Genomic DNA, 21720 nt, shown 5'->3' with positions numbered 1-21720 from the left:
CAATGATTCGGGTTGGTGTATACGTTATTAACCTCTGCGAAGTCCAGATGGTTAAAGGAGTTAAGGTAAAAACAAGCCTGACATTTTTTTAAAGCATACTGTTGACAGGTATATTCAAATGCTACAAAGAGACGAAGGGCTACATCATGAATAATAAATAATTTAAAAATGACATTAGCCTTTTAACATAGATTATTATTTTTTTTTTTTTTTTTTTTTTTAAAATACGTTTTTTATTTATTTATTTATTTTTTATTTTATTTATGGCTGTGTTGGGTCTTCGTTTCTGTGCAAGGGCTTTCTCCAGTTGTGGCAAGCGGGGGGCCACTCTTCATCGCGGTGCGCGGGCCTCTCGCTATCACGGCCTCTCTTGTTGCGGAGCACAGGCTCCAGACGCGCAGGCTCAGCAATTGTGGCTCACGGGCCCAGCCGCTCTGCGGCATGTGGGATCTTCCCAGACCAGGGCTCAAACCCGTGTCTCCTGCATTGGCAGGCGGATTCTCAACCACTGCGCCACCAGGGAAGCCCAACATAGATTATTTCAATAGTTTATTTTTGTTAATGATGGGGCATTTTCTCAGTAAATTCAAATAATTACTTTCATAATAGTGAATGCTAAGCTAGAGCTAGAAAAGTTAACATACAGCATTATCTTGAAATTTCAGGGGGAAAAAGTGGTTGATTGGAACTTCACCTATCTTTCGGAACCAAACAATGTTGACATAAACACATTTGGAATAGAGAACTGTATCTGGCTCTTTCATATTTCAAATGTAAAAGTCCTTTGATAGAGAGAATCCCATTTTTTCTGCATCTGTTTAGATGATATGACAATAGTAGAAGGCAACATTTGGAACGCAGAATGTAGCTAGTGAAAACCTAAGTGATGTTTAAAGAGATGAATTATTTTAAGAACAAATTAGCTTTTCCACATGAAAGAAAATCAATGATCAAATAAATTTAACATGATTACAGTGACTGAAGTAAAAATACCAAGTATAATATGACAGCTTTCAGTCCTTGTTTGGCACATATATTAATAAATTTTCAAACATCAAACAATACAACACCAATATGTACTAAAACCAACTGGCACAGTAAGATTCCTAACGCGTGGTTAACTATTAACATCATGAAAACCTAATTCCCAGATGAACTCTGTAACCACACACACCCTCTCTGTACTGTGCAAGCTGGGCCGACCACTGTCTTTTCAGGATTCCCCAGAATTCTAAGCATTTCAAAGGCAGTCCTGCTGAACCCCGCAACCCCTTACGGAATTCTGTGGATCTTCTGAACAGGCATCCAGTTAGGAGGCTATACATGCACACACTCATCACAATTTTGAAAAGAATGGAAGGCCTTCATACATGTCAGTTTTTAGTTTTATCCAATCATTAATTTTCTGCAGAGTTGTTTTTTCTTGACTTAATATTTTTGCAAGTTTTTTCATTTTTTCTTCATTTCTTTCTATGTACTTCAACCCCTCCAACTGCAGCTGATCCAGCTTTTCATTTCGACTTTCATCTAGAGGTATGTTTTCACAAATAACAGGATTAAATCTAAAATAGGTGTCAGGAGGTAAGAGACCATCAAGCATTACATGGACTTCTGTTAAAACAAACAGAGGATAGGGTGAATTAAAAAATCGAGTTATTCTGCAATGATCTAATTTTATGTTATTTACAATTATCCAATTTTAGGCAAATTACAAAGCCTTGCTTATTTCCACACTCCAGCTAAATAACAGGAGTAAAGAATCCATAATACTGAATATAACTATGAAATGAAATTCATCTCCCAAAATACGCCATATAATTCTGATAAATTAGGACCCCTGCTCCAGGACTCTCTTCTCTGTTTTCAGTCATACTGTTAGCCACTGCTGAAATGCCTTTACAACCTTCCTTTTTTGTTTTTTAATTTCTTTTTTTTATAATTAATTTTTATAGGAGTACATGTTTTTTAATTTCTTGAGATCATCTTCATTGAGGTATAATTTACATACAATAGGATTCGCCGATTTTAAGTGTCTGAATTGATGGGTTTTGGCAAACGTATACACTGTGTTACCACCGCAACAATCATGACACAGAACATTTTCTGTCATCCCAAAAGCTTCTTCGTGCCTTTTTATGGTTGGTCCCCCCTTACCCTTTGCCTTTTCTAGAATTTTTCATATAAACAGAATCATAGATATATATAGCGCTTCTGGGTCTGGTTAGCTTCTTTTACCCAGCAAAATGCTTCTGAAACACATGCTGCAGCATGGATCAATAGGTCCTTCCTTTATATTGCTGAGTAGTAATCCACTGTACGGATATAACACAATTTGTTCTCTCCAGTCTGGTTCTCTTCAGTTTTTAGCTATTAGAAATAATCCTAAATCATTTTGTAGATCTATGGTTCCATTTCTCTTGGGTAAATACTCAGGGATGAAATTGCTCATTCATATGGTAAAAGTTTATTTATCTTATTAAGAACCACAACACTGTTTTCCAAATGGTTGCACCATTCTGCACACCAACCACTAGGATATCTGAGTTCCCACTGTTCCACATCTTTGCCAAGACTTGGTACTGTCGGTCTTAATTTTAATCATTTTAGAGGATGTGTACTGGGATCTTGTGGTTTTAATTTTCATTTCCTAAGGACTAATAATGTTGAAAAGTCTTTCATGTACTTATTGGTCATCTGTACATCTTCTTCAGTGAAGCATCTGTTCAAACATCTTGGCCATTTTTTTTCCCACTGAATTTTTGTTTTCATCTCTGTATATTCCTTATATTATACAATGTAAGCATTTTCTATATATCTTGCATCTGATTATACATTTGGTTCTGATGATGGATCAAACACATATTTTACTAATATTTTATTTCAGTATATAGCTTGTCTTTTCATTTTATTAAAAGTGTCTTTTGAAGAACAAAATTATAACTTGATGAAGTCTAATTTATCCTGTTTTTCCTTTTATGTCCATGTTTATTGTGTCCTATCAAAGACTCTTTACCTAACCCAAGGTCATTAAGATTTTCTCCAGGGTATTCTAAAGGATTTGCAGTTTTAACTCTCGTATTTAGGTCTGTGATCCATTTCAAGTTAGGTTCTGTGTATGATGTGAAGGGTCAAGGTTCAATTTTTAAAATACAGTTATCTAATTGTCCCAGTACTATTTGTTGAAAAGATTATCCTTTCCTCATTGAATTACCTTTGTCAAAAATCTTTTGAGCATACATGTCTGGATCAATTTCTGTACTATTAGGTACCACTGATATGCAAATACCACCCTTGCTTACTGTAGTTTTATAGTCTTGAAATCAGAGGGTCTAAGTCTTCCAATTTTGTTTTTTTTTCAAAATTGTTTTGGTTATTCTAGGTCCTTCCCATATTCATATAAATTTTATAGTCATCTTGTTAATCTCTACCCCAGAAAAGTCCATTTTCATTTATATAGCAGTTGCATGAAGTCCACAGATCAATTTGTGGTCTGCCACCATAACAATACCGAGATTTTCAATTCATGAGCACGGTATTGATATATCGATTTACTTAGGCCTTCTTTAATTTCTCTCCGTAGTGTTTTGTAGTTTCTACTGTTCAGGTCTTGCGTATAATTTGTTAAATAGTTTCTTAAGTATTTAATATTTTGATGTTATTATAAATAATATCTTTGTATATATTTAATTTCAATTTCTAATTGTTCATTGCTAGTATGCAGAAATACAATTGATTTTTATTGACCTTATACTCTTCAACTTTGCTAAACTCACTTATTAGTTCTAGAAGCTTTTTTATAGATTCCTTAGGATTGTCAGCATAGACAACGGCGTTGTCTATAAATATTTACTTTTCATTTCTAATCTATATGCCCTTTATTTCCTTTTATTGCCTTACTGCACTGAAAAGGACCTCCAGTACAACACTAGCTGGAAGTGATGAGAGACATCTTACTCTGCTCCTCATCTTAAGTACAAAGGATTCAGTCTTTCACCACTAAACATGATGCCACCTCTAGTTTTTTCACAGAGGTCCTTTATCAGACTGAGGAAGTTCCCTCCTGTTCCTAATCTGCTGAAAGTTTTTATCATGAATAGTTGATGAACTTTACTAAATGCCTTTTCTGCATCTATTGAGATTATCATAAATTTTTCCTTTTTTTGGTCTGTTCATACAGTGAAATTATATTGATTTTTTTGAATGTTAAGCCAAACCCATATTCCTGAGATGTATCCTATTGGATTATGCTGTATTCTCCTTTTTATATATTGCTGAATTCAATTTATTAGTATACTTTAAGGACTTTCGCATACATATTAATAGGGAATACAGATTGGTATTTTAATGTTTTTTAATAATGTTTTTGCCAGGTTTAGGTGTCAGGGTAATGCTGGCTTTAGGAAATGAGCTGGTAAGTATTTATTCTTCTTCTATTTTCTCCATGTTTTTGTACAGAATTGCTGTTAATCTTATCAACTGTATTTTTCAATTCAGACATCACATTTTTCACTTCTACAGATTTGATTTGGGTCCTTTCTATATCATCCATTTGTCTCCTCATCATGTTCAAATCTTCCTCTATCTCACTAAACATGGAGTATACTTAGAATAGCTATTGTAACATCCTTTGTCTGCCAATTCTCTCATATGTTTCATATCTTGGTCTGTTCTCATTTATCGGATTTTCTCCTGGTTAAATGTATCTTTTCATGCTTCTTTGTATGCCTGGTAATTTTTTAATTGCATGCCAAACATTGTGAATCTTATATTTTTGTGTGCTGGAATTTGTTGCATTCCTTTAAATATTGCTGGATTTTATTCTAACAGTGGATGCTGTTAACTGGAGCTCAATTTGCTCTTTTTGAGAATTTCTTTGAAGCTGTGTTAGGGTAGATCCAGAGAAGCCTTCAGTCTAGAACTAATCTGATGTCACTACTGAGACAATACCCTTCTGAGGACTCTACTGCATTTCCCACATATTACAAGGTCTTTCTAATCTAGGTGATGGAAATCTGAGCTGCCTGGTCCCGTGTGAGCCCCAAGGGTTGTTCTATTTAATCCTTTCTGGGGTAATCTGCCTTGGGTAGTTTCCTCACATGCTTGTACACAACACAGATCAGTACTCAAGGGGACTCCTCTGCATAGCTCTAGAGCACTCTCTCTATGAAGCTGCCTTCTCTGTAGTATTTTGCCCACAAATTCTAGTTTCCTTGGCCTCTTTGAATCCCCAGCTCTGTTTTCTGAGAGCCTGGGACTATCCTGCTTGAGTTCCCCACTCCCCATGCTATCACCTAGAAACACTTCCAGGTAGCAAGTTGGGCAATCATGTGATTACTTCATTTATTTTCCTTCTCTCAGGGATGAGTGACCTATGCCACCTGTCATCTAATGTCTGAAAACCATTGCTCTGTACAGTTTTCTAATGATTTAAGGTAGGAGGAAATATATGGCTCCTATTACTTCATCATGGCCAGAAGTTGAAGTCTGAACCCTCTTTTAAAACGTCCAAACCCTATCTATCTTTTAAGACCCATATCAAGTCTAATTTGCTTCTTGTAAATTGTCTACAGCAATCTAGTTTAGTTTTCTCATAGGCTTAATCGTCTACATCTATTCACCATTTATTTGGCAACTGATAATATATTAGATTGAATCAAATGAAACTGCTGTTTCTATACATCGATAACCATCTAGTATCAGCAGTTACATATGTTTCACTCTTAATCCTTCATTAACTAGAGTGTAAGTGAATGAAGGCAGAATTTCATATTTCTTGGAAATTTCAAACGAGCCCATCACATAGTTTGCACAAGGTATACATGTAAGTATTATGAGACTGGGTGATCAAAGCTATTTTTTTCTAAGAAGACTGCTTATGGTAAGAATATTTTATTGACTTGACAACAAAATCTCAGATAGTGAAAAATCCAGAATGTCACCTTTTCTTGGGTTATCATTTAATAGATAAACATCCTTAGTGGGGAGCTTAAGAGCCTCATGTAGGCTAATGACTCAGTCAGTAACATGACAATATAGAAAGAATGAGATTCAGAAGCAAGGGGCTGTTAACTGGGAACAATTCCTTTTACAAATTTAATAAAAGATTTCACATAGGACTTATAAATAATAGTAAAATAAGGAGATCTAGACCTCAAGGCCCAAAGTAGAAAGTCAACAAGTACTGACTGCCTACTATGTGCCAGGCATTGCCGTCAACAGAGTTAACAGGATAAGTTCCTGCTTACATTCTGGTGGGATATAGAGATCATAAGCAATTAAACGAGCAAATATGTAATATATTGGGTTGGCCAAAAAGTTTGTTCGGGTTTTTCGTACCGCCTTACTGGAAAACCCGAATAAACTTTTTGGCTAAACCAATACGTCCATAATGAAATAAATGTTCTAAAAAGGAAAAAAAAAAAGAAAGAAAGAAAGGCGGATAAGGGGTTAGAGTGAGTGAGATGGTGAGGGGTTTAGAAAGTGATCAGAAAAGGGCTCTCTGGGGAAGTGACACCTGAACAGAGACCTGAATGAAGTGAGGGTGGGAATCAAGCATGTATCTGGGGTAAGGCCTTACAAAGAGAAGACAGCAATTCCCTGAGGCAGGAGCCTTCTTAGCAAGTCTGAGAAACAGCAAGAGTTACAGTGTAGCTGGACACACTTTATACAGGAGCCACTTCTTGAGAGAGGGGGAAGACATGCATTCAAAGGCCAGGTCCTTCCAGGGCCTGGTGAATTTCAGTGAATGAGGCTTTTGGATTTTGTTCTAAGTGTCATGGGAAGCCTAGATGGTTTTGACCCGGGTAAAGATATGATTTAATTTACACTTTAAGAGGACCACTTGGGCCTTTATATGAAGACTAGATTATAGAGGCAGCCAGAGTGGAAGTAAGGACTTATTCCAGTTTGCCGCCACATTACTAAATAATCGAATTCCGTAAGTACTCTGATTCTCTCCCTGTTACCATGTGTTTACCTGAACCAACCTGACACCTTTCCTTTTCCCTGTTTCTTAAGAGTCTCCAACCAAGCCTTTGTGCTATTCCTGCTTCAGCGACTTCTCCAGCTGTAAGGAGGCCAAGGCAGCTCTAGCTCCCACACGGAGAAGTCACTACCGCAGGGTTACTGGGAAGAAATGAGTGAGGAGAAGGAGAAACGGCAAACACCTGCTCCCACGTGCTTCCTAAGCCTACAACACAGACATAACAACACTCTTCGCTGTGAGCATCAGCATATTCTATCAAAAACTGAACTCTAGAAGTACGTTAAGGTAGCAAATAAACAGACGAACCTTCTGTGTCTGTAGCACTGTTGATAACATTAGACAGTTTGGTTTTCAGGCTCGTGTGTGTCGCGGTGTTTCTCACGTCACTCTCGTAACGTCCAGTGCCCAAGGATACTATGCACTCTAATGGGACGTCTGGCCAAAGACATTTACACTCGTGTATTGCTAACGCTGAAGGGTTATTCAGGAGCAAACCTCCATCCTGCAAAACATAAGTCAAGCAAATACAGGACAGAACTCTTCAAAGTGAAATTCTCTTTTACAAATATGAAAACAAATTATATTTTCAACAGTTTGAAACCTACTCACCGGGAAAGCTGAATTATGTAATAAACCGAACAAATTATTTAAAAACAAGAGATTCCTTTCAAGTAAATTTATTTTATATACTACAGCTGCAAAAGAAGTCATGTGAAAACTCACTGGCCTCACTGGCTTTACTAAACTTTCTTTCCTGTTACAAAATCTCTGAACTTCTTCTTGGATTGCTCTGTATATTTTGCTCAAAACTACTGAAATGAACTGAATTAGTTTTTAAAGATTTTTATCCTTGTTTAGTGGTTAATATAGATTCTATATAAAATCTAACAAAAGAATTGTGGTTCTACCAAACAAACAAGACCAGTTCTTTCACAAGTCTAATATAACCAAATTAATTAATTGAAGTTGAAATTTTATTAATACAATTTCAAAGTATCAAATTCATTTACTGCAGATATAACCTAAACAAAGTAGGCAACCTTATATTTCTAAGCATTTATCAATGCTTCAAAATAAGCATTGATTTCGAAGACTCCACAAGGCAAGAAGGGTAAAACATGCTGATAGAGTGCTGTAAAAATGTAGTAGAATAAAAGTATGTAACCAAAGACAGATATCATATGATATTGCTTATATGTGGAATCGTAAAAAAAAAAGATACAGATGAACTTATTTACAAAACAGAAACAGACCCACAGACATAGAAAACAAACTTATGGTTACCAAAGAGGAAAGGGGAGGGGGGAAGAACAAATTAGGAGGTTGGAATGAACATATACACACCACTATATATAAAATAGACAAACAACAAGAACGTACTGTATAGCACTGGGAACTGTACTCAGTATTTTGTAATAACCTATATGGGAAAATAATCTGAAAAAGAATAGATTTATGTAAAAATGTATAACTGAATCACTTTGCTGTATACCTGAAACTAACAAGACATTGTAAATCAACTATACTTCAATTAAAAAAAATTTCAAAAAAAAGTATATTAACTAGTCTCACATTCCTGGGATAAACCTCACTTGGTATTAGTATATCCATTCAATTTTGAAAAGCTATGAACTGTTAGAAATTATTCCTTCTAATAAGCCCAAATTTCCCTCCCTGTAACCTATACCTATTAATTCTAGATTTGTATTTTGAAGCTACACAAAATTCAACATCTTGTAATCCTACGGTCTGGCCATTCATGAATTACTTGCAGTTTTCAGGAGTCGTCACATTCTCTTGCCTTCAGGGCTCTGCACATGCTGTTAACTCAAAATGCTCCTTCGCCAACCCCCTTCTTTGCTCAGCTCCCACTTATTCTTCAAAACATGGTCCAAGAGTCATTATTCCGGCAAGAACCTAACTGAAATAATCCTAACATACTTAGTAGAAAACAATCCATTTCTACCGGAAGACAAGACAATGCTGAATTCTGTACCAGTACATTAAAAAAAGAATTTTGAAAAAACATGCTTTCCGCAAGAACGGGAAGAGAAATACAACCTTAAATTGTCATGCAGTAATGCAGTACATATTTTAAATGAAGGCACCTTTATTATAGTAATTGAAAGATTTTTGGGCAAAGATATATAATGAATTAAATTTTTTTTCTTGTGGAACACTTATTCTATCAAAATTCTTTAGCAATCTAGGATCTTTGCCAAGTGAACCGTTTTGCATAGCAGAATCCAACCCAATCTCTACCTTTCCGAGTTGCCAATCTCCACTGTTCTCTAACTACACCCCTTCAAAAGAATGCGTCTTATGTTTCCACATCTGTGATTTTCATGAGAAAAGACTACCTTTTAAAAGACATCTCCTGTCGACAGGGGCACATTTACTCATAGGCCCACCATATTTCAGGTCTTGGGCTCTTTTCATAAATGTCCCGTTATGGGTGAGCTGTGCTTAAGTCAGGATTGTCTCTGCAACCTAAAGACTGAAGAAAGCCGGTTTGTGAATGGCCCCAGGTCTGGGACAGAAAAAAGAAGGGAGGGCTGTATTCACCTTGTTTGCCACCTGACTGGGAGCAGGTGCCCTAAGCACAGTGAAGCCTCTCTCCCTTATCTAGGCTCAGGAAGAGGGAAATTTGCGCCAGAAGCACAATGAGGAAACAGCAGCACACATGCTAGCATTACACTTGTCTTTATCATGGATTCAACAGACTTAATTTCCAGTGTACAACTTCGTGATATAGTTAAACGCTATCGTTATATAGTAAAATCATTCCTAAACTCAAAGTAGCATGGCAGAGAATATACGCAAAAGGTCAGAATCCTACACTAAACATATCAAAACACAAGTTAAGACTGTGAGAAGTAAGCCTTCTCTGATACCAAGTAGATTGCTTTCATTCATTAAAAGCTTAGATGCCCATCCTCTACGCCAGGCCAAAAAGCATGCAGTGACTATAGTTTTGGGGACCACTATATTTGTGTGTGCCGAGTTTGACAGCAGATGAACTGAGACTGTATCTCCTGGAACCGATCACCCACTTGCCTCAAAGAACAAGTAGGAACTAAATGCACATGTCATTTGAAACTCCACATGCCTTGTTACTGTAATGGCATTTAATTCTCTGAGCTTCCTGGCCACTGACACAGTCCAATTCTCCTCCCCCGCATCCTAAACCCTCCACTGTGCTCTATGGAATTGTTAGCACTCCCAACGTAATCTCACCTACTTCTGAAAGTGCTCTCTTCTTCTTTGACTGAGCAGAAATGTGGCTCTTCCCTGACATCATTTCCCGGGAGGTGCTGTTTCTTTCGTATCTCAGTGGCTAGGAGGAGGGATGATGTCTTACCTGTTTTAGCCTCCCTTCCAGACCATTATTAGTCCTAATCCACTTGGGAAATTCATGCTCTTTAAAGGCTCTGCTGTTCAGCCAAGCCACCACTTCCTCGTCACTGTTGTCACCTAGCAACCTCCCTAGTCAACTAATTAAGTCAGCACCTGGCTCACAGACTTTCTATCTATCCCATGTAGAAAGGGGTGGAAATTCTTTTTACTACCCCATGTGACTTCACATCTTTATAACACCTTGGACTCTCAGTTCTCAATCTTACCTTCAAAAAATATTCTTTTATCTACTCTCCAAGATCACACATTAGCTCTTGTTATCAAAATAAATGGAATCATGCAGTATGTGGTTTTGGGGTCTGGGTTCTTTCACCTAGAATAATGCTTCTGAGATCCGTGTCATTGTACATGTCAGTAATTAATTCCTTTTTACTGCTGAGGAATATTTCATTATTCGGATATATCACAGTTTGTTTATCCACTCAGCAGTTGAAAGGAACTATTTTTAAATTTAGCTAGCTATATATCTGTTGAAAGTCATGAATTGGCTAGGCATTTGTATTATTCAACTGCAAAAATCTACTTGGACTCATTAAATGTGGATAGTAATAAGTTATTTCCTAAAGGCTTTCCCAAGTACAAATTTTAATTTAACCCTTTCACCTATTTCCTTTGTTCTCAATTAATATGAATGATACCCACCCCCTATTTCATTTCTAATTTAGCAAAAAAGTTATTTCTTTTATTAAATTACTTTTATCTTAAATTCTATAGTTATACTCTGTGTAACTTCTAATCATCTGGGTATTTTATTTTATATTATTTTATTTATTTATTTTTAACATCTTCATTGGAGTATAACTGCTTTACAATGGTGTGTTAGTTTCTGCTTTATAACAAAGTGAATCAGCTATACATATACATGTATCCCCATATCTCTTCCCTCTTGCGTCTCCCTCCCACCCTCCCTATCCCACCCCTCTAGGTGGTCACAAAGCACTGAGCTGATCTCCCTGTGCTATGCAGCTGCTTCCCACTAGCTATCTATTTTACGTTTGGTAGTGTATATATGTCCATGCCACTCTCTCACTTCGTCAAGCTTACCCTACCCCCTCCCCGTGTCCCCAAGTCCATTCTCTACGTCTGCGTCATTATTCCTGTCCTGCCCCTAGGTGCTTCATAACCCTTTTTTTTAGATTCCATATATATGTATGTGTTAGCATACAGTATTTGTTTTTCTCTTATCTGGGTATTTTAGATGAAACACTTCTTCATTATTATAAAAGCTATAAAGAAGGATTAGAGAACACAAAAAGGGGAGAAAAGAAGGGACAAACAAGGTTTACCAAGAATTGATAATAGTAAAATTAATCCCACATCAAAAGTTGCCAAGTTTTGAATAGTTTTAATAGCCATGCTTCAAATTAAATTCCTGTTCTTCAAACTTTACTTGCTTTCCATCAAAAAAAGTGCAGAAGTTAACATTTTTGGTACTCACTTTAGTCCAGTGGTGAGGCGCACCATTCCTTAAGCTCTGTTTACAGTTAGTCTACTCTTGTCAGACGCCTCTGCTATCAGCAAGTCCTTAGGCTAATGTTATGTCTATGGGATCTCCTGAAGCCTTTCCATTCATTACAGTATTCATACTCACAGTTAGTTACTTGGTGTTTGTCAGCCACTGCTCATGCTAGGTGCTGAGGTAAAACAGACTTGAAAAATAAACTTATTAAATAAATTGATACTTATCTTTTAGAAGTACACACATGATTGTGTTTTTTTTTTTTAACATCTTTATTGAAGTATAATTGCCTTACAATGGTGTGTTAGCTTCTGCTTTATAACAAAGTGAATCAGTTATACATATACAATATGTTCCAATTTCTCTTCCCTCTTGCATCTCCCTCCCTCCCACCCTCCCCGTCCCACCCCTCTAGGTGGTCACAAAGCACCGAGCTGATTTCCCTGTGCTATGCGGCTGCTTCCCACTAGTTATCTATTTTACATTTAGTAGTGTATATATGTCCATGACACTCTCTTACCCTGTCACATCTCACCCCACCCCCTCCCCATATCCTCAAGTCCATTCTCTAGTAGGTCTGTGTCTTTATTCCCGTCTTGCCACTAGGTTCTTCATGGCCTTTTTTTTTCCCTTAGATTCCGTATATATGTGTTAGCATACTGTATTTGTTTTTCTCTTTCTGACTTACTTCACTTTGTATGACAGACTCTAACTCCATCCACCTCATTACAAATACCTCCATTTCATTTCTTTTTATGGCTGAGTAATATTCCATTGTAAATATGTGCCACATCTTCTTTATCCATTCATCTGTCGATGGACACTTAGGTTGCTTCCATGTCCTGGCTATTGTAAATAGAGCTGCAATGAACATTGTGGTACATGACTCTTTTTGAATTATGGTTTTCTCAGGGTACATGCCCAGTAGTGGGATTGCTGGGTCGTATGGTAGTTCTATTTGTAGTCTTTTAAGGAACCTCCATACTGTTCTCCATAGTGGCTGTATCAATTTACATTCCCACCAACAGTGCAAGAGTGTTCCCTTTCCCCCACACCCTCTCCAGCATTTATTGTTTCTAGATTTTTTGATGATGGCCATTCTGACCGGTGTGAGATGATATCTCATTGTAGTTTTGATTTGCATTTCTCTAATGATTAATGATGTTGAGCATTCTTTCATGTGTCTGTAGGCCATCTGTATATCTTCTTTGGAGAAATGTCTATTTAGGTCTTCGGCCCATTTTTGGATTGGGTTGTTCGTTTTTTTGTTATTGAGCTGCATGAGCTGCTTGTAAATCTTGGAGATTAATCCTTTGTCAGTTGCTTCATTTGCAAATATTTTCTCCCATTCTGAGGGTTGTCTTTTGGTCTTGTTTATGGTTTCCTTTGCTGTGCAAAAGCTTTTAAGTTTCATTAGGTCCCATTTGTTTATTTGTGTTCTTATTTCCATTTCTCTGGGAGCTGGGTCAAAAAGAATCTTGCTGTGATGTATGTCATAGAGTGTTCTGCCTATGTTTTCCTCTAAGAGTTTGATAGTGTCTGCCCTTACACTTAGGTTTTTAATCCATTTTGAGTTTATTTTTGTGCATGGTGTCAGGGAGTGTTCTAATTTCATACTTTTACATGTACCTGTCCAATTTTCCCAGCACCACTTATTGAAGAGGCTGTCTTTTCTCCACTGTATATGCTTGCCTCCTTTATCAAAGATAAGGTGACCATATGTGTGTGGGTTTATCTCTGGGCTTTCTATCCTGTTCCATTGATCTATATTTCTGTTTTTGTGCCAGTACCAAACTGTCTTGATTACTGAAGCTTTGTAATATAGTCTGAAGTCAGGGAGGCTGATTCCCCCAGCTCCATTTTTCGTTCTCAAGATTGCTTTGGCTATTCGGGGTCTTTTGTGTTTCCATACAAATTGTGAAATTTTTTGTTCTAGTTCTGTGAAAAATGCCAGTGGTAGTTTGATAGGGATTGCATTGAATCTGTAGATTGCTTTGGGTAGTAGAGTCATTTTCACAATGTTGATTCTTCCAATCCAGGAACATGGTATATCTCTCCATCTATTTGTATCATCTTTAATTTCTTTCATCAGTGTCTTATAATTTTCTGCATACAGGTCTTTTGTCTCCTTAGGTAGGTTTATTCCTAGATATTTTATTCTTTTTGTTGCAATGGTAAATGGGAGTGTTTTCTTAATTTCACTTTCAGATTTTTTGTCATTAGTGTATAGAAATGCAAGAGATTTCTGTGCATTAATTTTGTATCCTGCAACTTTACCAAATTCATTGATTAGCTCTAGGAGTTTTCTGGTAGCATCTTTAGGATTCTCTATGTATAGTATCATGTCATCTGCAAATAGTGACAGCTTTACTTCTTCTTTTCCGATTTGGATTCCTTTTATTTCTTTGTCTTCTCTGATTGCTGTGGCTAACACTTCCAAAACTATGTTGAATAATAGTGGTGAGAGTGGGCAACCTTGTCTTGTTCCTGATCTTAGTGGAAATGGTTTCAGTTTTTCACCATTGAGGACGATGTTGGCTGTGGGTTTGTCATATATGGCCTTTATTATGTTGAGGAAAGTTCCCTCTATGCCTACTTTCTGCAGGGCTTTTATCATAAATGGGTGTTGAATTTTGTCGAAAGCTTTCTCTGCATCTATTGAGATGATCATATGGTTTTTCTCCTTCAATTTGTTAATATGATGTATCACATTGATTGATTTGCGTATATTGAAGAATCCTTGCATTCCTGGGATAAACCCCACTTGATCATGGTGTATGATCCTTTTAATGTGCTGTTGGATTCTGTTTGCTAGTATTTTGTTGAGGATTTTTGCATCTATGTTCATCAGTGATATTGGCCTGTAGTTTTCTTTCTTTGTGACATCTTTGTCTGGTTTTGGTATCAGGGTGATGGTGGCCTCGTAGAATGAGTTTGGGAGTGTTCCTCCCTCTGCAATATTTTGGAAGAGTTTGAGAAGGATAGGTGTTAGCTCTTCTCTAAATGTTTGATAGAATTCACCTGTGAAGCCATCTGGTCCTGGGCTTTTGTTTGTTGGAAGGTTTTTAATCACAATTTCAATTTCAGTGCTTGTGATTGGTCTGTTCATATTTTCTATTTCTTCCTGGTTCAGTCTCGGCAGTTTGTGCATTTCTAAGAATCTGTCCATTTCTTCCAGGTTGTCCATTTTATTGGCATAGAGTTGCTTGTAGTAATCTCTCATGATCGTTTGTATTTCTGCAGTGTCAGTGGTTACTTCTCCTTTTTCATTTCTAATTCTATTGATCTGAGTCTTCTCCCTTTTTCTCTTGATGAGTCTGGCTAATGGTTTATCAATTTTGTTTATCTTCTCAAAGAACCAGCTTTTAGTTTCATTGATTTTTGCTATTGTTTCCTTCATTTCTTTTTCATTTATTTCTGACCTGATCTTTATAATTTCTTTCCTTCTGCTGGCTTTGGGGTTTTTTTGTTCTTCTTTCTCTAATTGCTTTAGGTGCAAGGTTAGGTTGTTTATTCGAGATGTTTCCTGTTTCTTGAGGTAGGCTTGTATTGCTATAAACTTCCCTCTTAGCACTGCTTTTGCTGCGTCCCATAGGTTTTGGGTCGTCGTATCTCCATTGTCATTTGTTTCTAGGTATTTTTTGATTTCCCCTTTGATTTCTTCAGTGATCACTTCGTTATTAAGTAATGTATTGTGTAGCCTCCATGTGTTTGTATTTTTTACAGATCTTTTCCTGTAATTGATATGTCTCATAGCGTTGTGGTCAGAAAAGTTACTTGATACGATTTCAATTTTCTTAAATTTACCAAGGCTTGATTTGTGACCCAAGATATGATCTATCCTGGAGAATGTTCCATGAGCACTTGAGAAAAATGTGTATTCTGTTGTTTTTGGGTGGAATGTCCTATAAATATCAATTAAGTCCATCTTGTTGAATGTATCATTTAAAGCTTGTGTTTCCTTATTTATTTTCATTTTGGATGATCTGTCCATTGGTGAAAGTGGGGTGTTAAAGTCCCCTACTATGATTGTGTTGCTGTCGATTTCCCGTTTTATGGCTGTTAGTATTTGCCTTATGTATTGAGGTGCTCCTATGTTGGGTGCATAAATATTTACAATTGTTATACCTTCCTCTTGGATCAATCCCTTGATCGTTATATAGTGTCCTTCTTTGTCTCTTGTAATAGTATTTATTTTAAAGTCTATTTTGTCTGATATGAGAATTGCTACTCCAGCTTTCTTTTGATTTCCATTTGCATGGAATATCTTTTTCCATCCCCTCACTTTCAGTCTGTATGTGTCTCTAGGTCTGAAGTGGGTCTCTTGTAGATAGCATATACTTGGGTCTTGTTTTTGTATCCATTCAGCCAGCCTGTGTCTTTTGGTGGGAGCATTTAATCCATTTACATTCAAGGTAATTATTGATATGTATGTTCCTATTCCCATTTTCTTAAATGTTTTGGGTTTGTTATTGTAGGTGTTTTCCTTCTCTTGTGTTTCTTGCCTAGAGAAGTTCCTTTAGCATTTGTTGTAAAGCTGGTTTGGTGGTGCTGAACTCTCTCAGCTTTTGCTTGTCTGTAAAGGTTTTAATTTCTCCATCAAATCTGAATGAGATCCTTGCTGGGTAGAGTAACCTTGGTTGTAGGTTTTTCTCCTTCATCACTTTAAGTATATCCTGCCACTCCCTTCTGGCTTGCAGAGTTTCTGCTGAAAGATCAGATGTTAACCTTATGGGGATTCCCTTGTGTGTTATTTGTTTTTTTTCCCTTGCTGCCTTTAATATGTTTTCCTTATATTTAATTTTTGACAGTTTGATTAATATGTGTCTTGGTGTGTTTCTCCTTGGGTTTATCCTGTATGGGACTCTCTGTGCTTCCAGGACTTGATTAACTATTTCCTTTCCCATATTAGGGAAGTTTTCAACTATAATCTCTTCAAATATTTTCTCAGTCCCTTTCTTTTTCTCTTCTTCTTCTGGGACCCCTATAATTCGAATGTTGGTGCGTTTAATGTTGTCCCAGAGGTCTCTGAGACTGTCCTCAGTTCTTTTCATTCTTTTTTCTTTATCCTGCTCTGCAGTAGTTATTTCCACCATTTTATCTTCCAGGTCACTTATTCTTTCTTCTGCCTCAGTTATTCTGCTATTGATCCCATCTAGAGTATTTTTAATTTCATTTATTGTGTTTTTCATCATTGCTTGGTTCCTCTTTAGTTCTTCTACGTCCTTGTTAAATGTTTCTTGCATTTTGTCTATTCTATTTCCAAGATTTTGGATCATCCTTACTATCATTATTCTGAATTCTTTTTCAGGTAGACTACCTATTTCCTCTTCATTTGTTAAGTCTGGTGTGTTCTGACCCTGCTCCTTCATCTGCTGTGTGTTTTTCTGTCGTCTCATTTTGCTTATCTTACTGTGTTTGGGGTCTCCTTTTCACAGGCTGCAGGTTTGTAGTTCCCGTTGTTTTTGGTATCTGTCCCCAGTGGCTAAGGTTGGTTCAGTGGGTTGTGTAGGCTTCCTGGTGGAGGGAACTAGTGCCTGAGCTCTGGTGGATGAGGTTGGATCTTGTCTTTCTGGTGGGCACGTCCACGTCTGGTGGTGTATTTTGGGGTGTCTGTGGCCTTATTATGATTTTAGGCAGCCTCTCTGCTAATGGATGGGGCTGTGTTCCTGTCTTGCTAGTTGTTTGGCATAGGGTGTCCAGCACTGTAGCTTGCTGGTCGTTGAGTGAAGCTGGGTCTTGGTGTTGAGATGGAGATCTCTGAGAGATTTTTGCCGTTTGGTATTACGTGGAGCTGGGAGGTCTCTTGTGGACCAGTGTCCTGAAGTTGGCTCTCCCACCTCAGAGGCACGGCCCTGATGCCTGGCTGGAGCACCAAGAGCCTTTCGTCCACACGGCTCAGAGTAAAAGGGAGAAAAAGTAGAAAAAAAGAAAGAAAGAGGCTATAATATAGTGAAGTAAAATAAAGCTATTGTAAAGCAAAGCTATACAGACAAAATCTCACCCAGAAGCATATACATATACACTCACAAATAAAAGGAAAAGGGGAAAAATTAATATATCCTGCTCCCAAAGTCCACCTCCTGAATTTGGGATGATTCGTTGTCTATTCAGGTATTCAACAGATGCAGGCGCATCAAGTTGTTTGTGGAGTTTTAATCCGCTGCTTCTGAGGCTGCTGGGAGAGATTTCCCCTTCTCTTCCCTGTTCGCACAGCTCCTGGGGTTCAGCTTTGGATTTGGACCCGCCTCTGCATGTAGGTCGCCTGAGGGCGTCTATTCCCCACCCAGACAGGACGGGGTTAAAGGAGCAGCTGCTTCGGGGGCTATGGTTCACTCAGGCCGCGGGGAGGGAGGGGTACAGAGGAGGCGGGGTGAGCCTGCGGCGGCCGAGGCCGGCGTGACGTTGCACCAGCCTGAGGCGGGCAGTGCGTTCTCCCAGGGAAGTTGTCCCCGGATCACGGGACCCTGGCAGTGGCGGGCTGCACAGGCTCCCGGGAGGGGCGGTGTGGAGAGTGATCTGTGCTCACACACAGGCTTTTTGGAGGCGGCAGCAGCAGCCCCAGCGTCTCACGCCCGTCTCTGGGGTCCGCGCTGATCGCTGCGGCTCGCGCCCTTCTCTGGAGTACGTTTAGGCGGCACTCTGAATCCCCTCTCCTTGCGTGCAGCGAAACAAAGAGGCAAGAAAAAGTCTCTTGCCTCTTCGGCAGCTGCAGACCTTTTCCCGGTCTCCCTCCCAGCCAGCTGTGGTGCGCCAACCCCTTCAGGCTGTGTTCACGCCGCCAGCCCCAGTTCTCTCCCTGCGATCCGACCGAAGCCTGAGCCTCAGCTCCCAGCCCCGCCCGCCCCGGCGGGCGAGCAGACAAGCCTCTCGGGCTGGTGAGTGCTGCTCGGCGCCGAGCCTCTGTGCGGGAGTCTCTCCGTTTTTTCCTCTGCGCCCCTGTTGCTGTGGGCTCCGCGCTGGTAGCTGCGGCTCGCGCCCGTGTCTGAAGTTCGTTTAGGCGGCGCTCTGAATCCCCTCTCCTCGCGCACCAGGAAACAAAGAGGTAAGAAAAAGTCTCTTGCCTCTTCGGCAGCTGCAGACTTTTTCCCCGGACTCCCTCCCGGCTAGCTGTGGTGCACTAACCCCTTCAGGCTGTGTTCACGCCGCCAACCCCAGTCCTCTCCCGCGATCCAACCGAAGCCCGAGCCTCAGCTCCCAGCCCTGCCCGCCCCGGCAGGTGAGCAGACAAGCCTCTCGGGCTGGAGAGTGCTGGTCGGCACCGCTCCTCCGTGCGGGAACCTCTCCGCTTTGCCCTCCGCAACCCTGTGGCTGCGCTCTCCTCCGTGGCTCCGAAGCTTCCCCCCTCTGCCACCCGCAGTCTCTGCCCGCGAAAGGGCTTCCTAGTGCGTGGAAATCTTTCCTCCTTCACAGCTCCCTCCCACTGGTGCAGGTGCCGTCCCTATTCTTTTGTCTCTGTTATTTCTTTTTTCTTTTGCCCTACCCAAGTACGGGGGGAGTTTCTTGCGCCTTTTTGGAGGTCAGACGTTTTCTGCCAGCGTTCAGTGGGTGTTCTGTAGGAGCAGTTCCACGTGTAGATGTATTTCTACTGTATCTGTGGGAAGGAAGGTGATCTCCGCGTCTTACTCTTCCGCCATCTTCCTATAACCCATGATTGTGTTTTAACTGCAGTACATCATGCATGTACTTAATAGCCTAATATTTAGATACTTTTTATTGCTTTTAATGTATATTTAATCATTTCAAATCATAAATCAGAATTTATACCAGAAAATAACCACTGGGCAACACGAATGCCTCTTGATCATCTCATCTGATTTTTTAGGGTTTAATATTTTTATTTTATTTTGTTTTTTAAGAAACTTTTTTTTTTGGCTGTGCTGTGCAGCTTGCAGGATCTCAGTTCCCCAACCAGGGACTGAACCTGGGCCACGGCAATGAAAGCGCCAAATCTTAACCACTAAACCACCGGGGAAACTCCCTATAGGGTTTTTAAAAAATTTGTTCTTTATTATGATAAAATATATATAATATAAAATTGGTCCTTTTAACCTTTTTTAAGGTTACAAGTCAGTGGCATTAATAACATTCAGAATGTTTTACAATTATCACCACTATCTATTTCCAAAACGTTTTTATCACCACAAACAGAATCTGCAACCATTAAGCAATGACTCCCCATCCTCCCCTCCCCATCCTATTTCTATCCTAATCAACTATTCATTGTTTATACATAAACTCAGAAGACTTTTTATTATTGAATTTATCATCTCATTCTGTAACTCTGTTTATATTCTCCTGGTTTGAGCTATTTGAGGGCAGGATCCAGGAAACACAAACAATATGCTAGCAATTATTAAAAACCTTTATATTTTTTATAGGTAACATAGGGCCTGGCACTGAGTAAGCACTCACTACATTTTTGTCCAGTTATAATGAAAATTATTAGTTGTGGCCTGGCACAGGCATAATTTAGCACAGAAAATGCTGGGCAGGCTCTTTCTGCTAAAAACACTCTTTATCTGGAAAGTTTATATGAAATATCATAATTCATTTTATGTTAATGTATGCTGAGTTCTGAACCTAACCTTTTAAAATATAAATAAAGCCTAAAAGAAATAATATATTAGAATCTGCCATCAAAACCTTCAGCGCAAGCTAATTTATCAGGATCTTTCTCCAAAGACAGTGAATAAATGATTTAATTTTGGAGGTGGAGATGGAAAAAGATAAGAGAGAAGGGATATGCATATGACCAAACTCATCAGATTGTATATATCAAATATGTGTAGTTTTTTATCAATTTTACTTCAATAAAGCTGTTAAAAACAGAGAAGGGATAATGTTGTGTAAAAACTATTATTTGATAAATATGATGCTACTTGGATAGGGGTAGAGAAATAATACATTGGAAGCTACTCAAAAAGAATTCTTCCTACTTTGTAATTTCCTAGGACATCTAATAAGCCTTGTAATACTGTAATAACATTCTTCTCTTTACAAAGACAAATGAAATCTACCCATCTACTGACTCATACCTCTTAATTACTTATAGCAGTGCTTTCAATAACTGTTCAAATAGAATATAAATGTATAGTTTATACTTTACCTGATAAATGTGTAATTTATACTTTACCTGAAAAAGGATATGAACTTACATTAAAACATATGCCAGACATGACAGTTAAAAAGGATTTTAAAAATGAGACTGGAAATACTGAATACAATTATTCTAAGAACTAAGGATAAGAGGATTGTAATAAGTAGTGTATTTTAGTTTTAAAATTCTTGGCAACTTTTGAAGGGTTGGAAAGGAACTTTGCTTGAATGTTTTCTTTGTTTAAGCAATTAAGATCACTCACATCTTAGAATACTCTAATCAACCTTTCATGGTGTCTTTAGAGGAGAAAAATATCCCATTTCTTCCTCAAGTATCCTGAAAAGGATATGCAGTAAGAAAAATATTTGCTTAAATAAGCTTTGCTTAGACTCCAGCTTCCATCTGAATATTCTTAAGTTAGATGTGCCAGTCTTTTTGGAATCAAGTCACTGATTTACATGAACGTATATTCTCTGTATATGTAGTAACATGCATTATTTTTTAATTTTTTATTTATTTTATTTTTATTTATTTTTTTTTAACTTTTGGCTGTACCACACAGCATGTGGGATCTTAGTTCCCTGACCAGGGATCGAACCTGCACCCGCTGCAGTGGAAGCATGGAGTCTTAACCACTGGATCACCAGGGAAGTCCACACTTTTTAATTTTTTTAAATGGAAGTATAGTTGATTTACAATATCATGTTAGTTTCAGGTATACAGTACAGCCATTCAGTTTTTTATATATATATATTCTGC

The 21720-nt window shown here is 38.4% G+C and overlaps 1 protein-coding gene across 4 annotated transcripts in view; it reads right to left on the bottom strand.

The window, feature by feature from the left end:
• Positions 1 to 532: 532 nt before the first annotated feature.
• LOC309666210 (calcium-independent phospholipase A2-gamma) overlaps positions 533 to 21720 on the bottom strand; it is a 148128-nt gene continuing 126940 nt past the window's right edge. For all 4 annotated transcript variants that reach the window (XM_082473512.1, XM_082473510.1, XM_082473509.1 and 1 more), the window contains exons 9-10: positions 7292 to 7487; positions 533 to 1611 (exon numbers count right to left, since the gene is read on the bottom strand). In XM_082473512.1, coding sequence (XP_082329638.1) covers positions 1337 to 1611; positions 7292 to 7487 — 471 coding nt within the window. In that variant the 3' untranslated portion in view covers positions 533 to 1336. The remainder of the gene's footprint in view (positions 1612 to 7291; positions 7488 to 21720) is intronic.

The sequence above is a fragment of the Balaenoptera physalus genome (genome assembly GCF_965194825.1).
Source record: "Balaenoptera physalus genome assembly, chromosome: 8".
In the NCBI taxonomy this organism is placed as follows: domain Eukaryota; kingdom Metazoa; phylum Chordata; class Mammalia; order Artiodactyla; family Balaenopteridae; genus Balaenoptera; species Balaenoptera physalus.
Note: the sequence above shows the minus strand (reverse complement) of the source record. Positions and strands in the feature narration are given on the sequence as shown.